Source organism: Apium graveolens, chromosome 4 (assembly GCF_009905375.1).
Source record: "Apium graveolens cultivar Ventura chromosome 4, ASM990537v1, whole genome shotgun sequence".
NCBI classification, from domain to species: domain Eukaryota; kingdom Viridiplantae; phylum Streptophyta; class Magnoliopsida; order Apiales; family Apiaceae; genus Apium; species Apium graveolens.
The window spans coordinates 180,292,901-180,298,900 of record NC_133650.1 but is presented as its reverse complement, the minus strand read 5'-3'; the positions used below and the strand labels follow the sequence as shown (position 1 = coordinate 180,298,900).

Sequence of the window (6,000 nt, the reverse complement as noted above, 5' to 3'; positions counted from 1 at the left end):
CTCTGTAAAAATTTCATGATTTATGAATACTTTAAGTCATCCTTTACATTTTCAAAGTTCGTGATTGGTAGCAGTTTTTGTCACGTAAATCACTTTTAGTAAAACGGCCATAACTTTTGATCCGTAAATCAGAATCAAGCGATTCAAGCGCCTAAACGATCCTTATAACATTTTATATCCTAAACAAGGGTTATTTTTCAGGAAACTACAGTTTATAACTTCGGGAATTTCTGCAGAAACTTAAAGTTACGATTCATTGGTTTTAACGGAGTTACGTTTACGATCGGGGTTTCATTTACGCCCTAACTCTTAACACAACCACCAACAATCATCATTTCATCATCAACATACAAAATCCTCTCAATAACATTATGTTCTTGAGGAAACAACAATCAACCTTAATCTACTTAACTTAAACTTCAAGATCTCAATAATACCACTTCTTTAACTAAGTTTTCTACCACATACTAAATGGATCTTAAAAATAAATCTTAAATAAAGTTGGGCCAAAGATTTTTACCTTTCTTAAAATCTTGAGATGTGTTCTTGAGGATGGTGGAGGCTTGGAAGTGCTTGGTATGATTTTTGGAATCTAAAACCACCATTGAAATCAAGAAACCAAAGAGGGGTTACTATTCATACTATTCAGTAGTGACTTTCTTGATTTTATTTCACCCATCAAACCTTGATAAAAAGAGATGAAAGAATTTTATTACCTTAGTTTAATTTCTAGGAGGCTTGAGAATTAATTGGATGATTTTACAAGAGCTAGAAATTGAGTTTTTGAATTGGATTTCTCCTTCTTTTTCATTAGGGCCGAATGGAGCACTCAAGGGGGTATTTATACTACTCTTGGTTTCTTAGATTGGTTGATTTGCTAGGTAACTTCTAGGAAGATGGGTTGATATCTTTCCTTGATCTTTTTATTTCTAGTATAGCATTCTAGGTTTATTCTTTGTTGCAAATCTTAGGGATAAATCTTAGGTAGCTTCCTAGAAACTACTTGTGTTAGCTTCCTTAGCACATTATTTGGATAGCTTGCTTGATAATCCTATGGTTAGCTTACTATTTGATAAAGTAACCATGGTTACTTTCTTACCATGGTTTAGTTAGTGCGTTACATTTATTTAATCGTTTAAGCGTTCGCTCGGTTGCTTAAATATTTTCGTAATACTTACTCGTAAATGGTTCGCGACGTAATTCCTTTCGTATTTATTACTTATATTTTTAATTATCATACTTGAATATAAATCCGTAGGGTTTTAATCTTGTAATTGCATTGTGATCCCCATAATTCCTCGATGAGTTGTAAATACAGTCATTTTTCAAAGTTCGTTTTCTTCGAAAACTAATAGCGTTTACATACACTCATTTAGTGCGTATAATCGTAATATCAACTCCGAAACTCATTTTCTCATGCACTACATAGTGTGGGCTCAAAACTTTTTCCCGTCCGTCAGGGTTACTATTCATTAAACGTTTTACAAGTTCTCAAAAATTCAAGTTATTATATTATCATTCATAAAGGTCTTTTACCGATATCAAATATTTGGGTTCTTACAGTCTTCCCCCCTTAAAAGGATTCCGTCCCGGAATCAGTTCAGAAACAGGTAGGGATATGCTTCTCGCATGACAACCTCGAGTTCTTATATTGACCTTGCAGTATTTGATCTCTTCGTAAAATTTCCACTCATCCATCCAATATATTTCCGGGTACTCATCCTTATAGTCTTATGACCTCTACACGTTACTCGACATACGCTAAGCCTGGCTACGAGCTTATTAGCTCATTTTCAATCATATGTTTAGTTTTGACGGTTAAATTTCCTAATCTCGATTCGTGGTACTCGTTATAAACTTAGTGACCGTTCGACGATGGTGCTAATTTATAAGTCAACTTTCTTAGCCCTTTAATCCTTTAACTGATCCAATAAATCTTGGGTTCAACATTTCTTTCCCTTTCGAATCTCATCACTCCCTCCTCGGGAGGTACTTTCAACAATACTTGGTCCGCTACTTCGTACTTTATGTCTTTATAGTTCTAGTCCACATATCTCTATTGTTCGTCCTTGGCTGCCACTTCTAGGAATTCCTTTGGTCTGTTGACTCAACTATGGTATAGTATCCTCCGCTTACCAATTTCTTCCCAACCTAAGAGAGAACGATTCTTTCTTCCGTACAAAGGTTTGTAGCCGTTCCAATGCACGCATGATAACTCGTCATTGTCGATAATTCGATTAACGTCAACTGGCCACTTCATTTCCCTTAAAAATTGATAACATGGACGATTAACGCATCTTCTAGTGTTTAGAATCATCCTTCAACTTATTTGTTTCCCCTTACATTGCTCCTACTAGTGCTAGAGTTTCATTCCTTAACGTTTTCCCATTTTGGGCGCATCATCTCTGTCGATTATTTTATGTAAGAAGTTCTCATCGCATTTCTACACAGTCGTCTCCTGCTACCCGCTTAGCGCCAGTTTTATCATTTCTTCCCGTAGTAACGTAAAGCACGTCATCGTCATGTTGCCATCTTGAAGGAAGCACCATTTCATACGCAATTTATTGAAACATTTTAGGATCGTGCAGCGTTCAGCTTCCGTCATCGGTCGGACTTCTTTAATCATTCCCCGTATAATATCTGTAGTACTATGACACTTTCTGGGTCGTACTTGTGATTCTCGCTAGCGCCTTAGACGTATTCACGTTTATTGGTACCTACTACTAGTGGCCTTTATAGGGCGTGTACGATCTTCTTTGCCTTCTATCAGCTCTGACAATGACATCCTTCATTCTTTCACGTTGCCCTTTATAAGGGATATCGGTGACTATTTTTCGTATGCTAGCGTGGTAAGTACATCTACATGAATTATCTGTCAATAATAGGCGATTCCCCAAACCGTTCCAAATAAAAGGTAAGCCGCTAGTTGTATTTTCAATGGTCAGGATAATCCTCTCATTCTACTTATCGATTTGAGAACTCTAAGTCATTCCTCTGTCCGTCCTTTTTCGCAAAATATCTTGGGAAATAGTCCCGTTGTGAAATTAAATCTTGGGTCCTTGTGCGGCACAGTCGTCACGCTCTGTCCCAATTATCTCTTCTGCGTTCATAAAAATTTTGTAGAGTGGACATCTATCGTTTGCATAATAAAGTAAGCGGTCTTATTTAATCTATCACTCAAAATCCTCAAATAGCACGACAACTAACTTGGTTCTTGATAATTCTCCTTCAAAATTCATTATAATTAACTCCTAACCCTATTTGGGTAAAATATCATACCCCAGGGGGGCACCCTTATAGAGTAATATCAGGCCCATCTCTATAGCAGTAATCTTATATTCTTCTACGCATTTATAGAGTGTGGATACACTGGTAGACTATATTAGGGTGTAGGGCAGCATGGAGCTGAGTTAGGCACTTCATGTTTAAAACATTCCAATCCATCTACAGGGGACCCTCTCACAGGGCTAATTTATGGATGCCCAATCCCGGAAAGTATAGAGGATGTTGATTGATTCCAGCCTCTCACTGCTGATATGGGTTAGTATAGTATACCAGTCCACAGGGTGGCGGCCTCACGGTTCTTGATTTTCTAGATAATACCCCTTCTCCACTATATGAAAAGTAAGAACGCTTCTTAATAAGTAAGAACGCTTAATTCATATATGCAAGAATAGGTATTCTAGATACCGTGCAAAATCCAGGATTTTCACTCTGTATAAAACAAAATGTTTCCATGATCTGTTCGTATGTATCTATATCACATGTTACTCCTTCAGTCTCTGTTTTGCTATATCGTTATACCACCAGTCGGAATATGAGATCTACGATAGCTTTTCTCAAGAAAAATATTCTGACATCGGGTGTAGCTAGATTACCCGATAAGGTTGCACACCTCTCTCTGGGTAATGATCAACCATCTGATGAATCATCATCCTCCAATGTTGTCTCACGTCGTATTCCTCGTAATATTACGATTAATCGAAATAGAACTCAGATAATGCCTAAGAGTGTTCTGGGTTCCCATATGTCGTATGTCTGTAATTACATGAAGAATATTCGTTCTGAAGCGCACTTCAAAGTCAATCCTCCTGTGTTGACTTTTCCTCATGGTTTGATAGACTGTCTATTCGAAAGTCAAAGAACAACCTTTATGGGTTTAGGATATCGTTTTAATCCAGGCCAATCAGAGTTTATCATGCATGATGCTCGATTTCCATCGAGTTTGATGAAGAGGAGTTACACTAGCTGGATGAATTCGCTTCATTTATCCATGAGTAAGAAGATGTCATCGGTACGGGAGTTGTGTTCGTTTAGTCGCCAGGATGGAATGAGAAGTGTCTTAGATTTGAATTACTATTCAAACTTAGTGGAGGTTATAACCCTCTTTAATGGTACCTTTGGACGTTTTTTAATATTAACCTGTTCGGGGTTTGGTTGCACAGTGTGGTATACATTTTTCCCATGTATTGATGGTCAAGTTCCTATGGAGCTCTTTACACCTATCTTCTCATATGATCCTCTCTTAAATATGGACTTTTTGGATCCCTCCTACAATTGTGTTGAGTTTACAGCTCAAAAGGATATGTCTGAGAAGATCAAATCATCATTTGCGAATGTTGTCCCGTTTTCTGAGATGAATATCCCGGCTAGTGGTGTGGTTCTTCGGAATGTATGTTTAGGCATAATGATTGCCTTCTTAATTACTACAGGTGTAGTAGATATGAGTAATGTAATGAACAATGTATAGAAGGAAAGCAATGGGCATTGTACTTCATTCACTTAGTGTGTCTAACGTCTTACGTTCTCAAAACCCTTTTGAAGATTGTATTCGAAAGCGCTGGGACTCGTCTTTATGTAGACGTGAACAGCTATTGGAAGATATTCTCTTTGTTTATAACGATTTAACGTCAACTACAAGATGGTCTATGCCTCATGATCAATTCAAATCAATTCTACGACAAATATGTTCGGATGAATACCATCTATCTCCACTAAGATATCTTCTTATCCCGGAGTATGATTTTACCAAGGTTTTTGTCGAAGAACTGGTATTATCATATCCTGATATCATGTTTCGAAAATGTCGACAGCATCCTGGTTCTATAGAGGTTCTTTTACCGCATAATGATGATGTAGTCGTCTACACTGGTTTATCACGTTTCTTGTATCGTCTCTCTTTAGGTAGCTTACCTCATAATGAGGATTACCGAATATTGAATCAATCAAGTATCGAGGCTTTTTATAAGAGTCTTCTAGGTAGAAGGGCTGTGAGGTTGTACTGTATTGAATTAGATGAATCCTTGAATTTCATTCCAAAAAAGCTTTTATTAGAGACGCTGTCACCTATCCTTCTTGATAGGTCTGTCTATAGACTCATATCAGAGTTGATGGAACTCAATATCAACCATAAGGATATGTATTATCCACCATCACCTTATGGTATACCAGCTCTAGGTGAAATATGCAGATTCTTGTTCAATCTATTCTTGGTCGAAAGCTTTGATCCTTGCTTTGCTCAAAAGTATCCGGGTATTGAGTTTGTGAGGTATTTTCATACCATTTTTCTCTTTATTCAAAACGATGAACAAAACCAGGCTTTCTTCGGGATAGAAGATATGCTGGCTGATCTTGATCTAATCAACGGGTATATAAAGTCTATCGATACTTTAGGCTGTATGTACTCGAGAATAGGACTTGTCAAGAAAGTCTTTCGTATTGCACCTGATGGCACGATAGAACGTGGAGAAGATCGATTTGATTTTATTTGATTCGAGTAGGATGTTGTTATGCAGTAGAACGATCGAAGAAAGAAACCTCTTGCATGTGCTCTTTCGTCACTGTTGGATGTGAGGTTACGTAGTATCTCGACTGAGTTAAAGAGGCTTCGCCGACTGAGAGCAGAAGAGGCTTCGCCGACTGAGAACACCTAAGAAAGAAAGCTTCTAGAACACTTATCTTATGCAACTACTGTGGTACCACTGTAGTGAGGCTTCGCCG

General features: G+C 37.6%; 1 protein-coding gene across 1 annotated transcript; it reads left to right on the top strand.

Annotated features, from left to right (window-relative positions):
* The first annotated feature begins 4,760 nt into the window (after nt 1–4,760).
* On the top strand, nt 4,761–5,771 carry LOC141719194 (putative 39 kDa protein in mitochondrial S-1 and S-2 DNA). Its single transcript, XM_074521578.1, has one exon. It carries the CDS (start codon nt 4,761–4,763, stop codon nt 5,769–5,771), a length of 1,011 nt encoding a protein of 336 aa, XP_074377679.1.
* The last annotated feature ends 229 nt before the right edge of the window (nt 5,772–6,000 follow it).

Bases quoted from the DNA above. Each gene is read 5' to 3' on its own strand.
- LOC141719194 (XM_074521578.1), top strand. From the start codon at position 4,761: ATGGGCATTGTACTTCATTCACTTAGTGTGTCTAACGTCTTACGTTCT.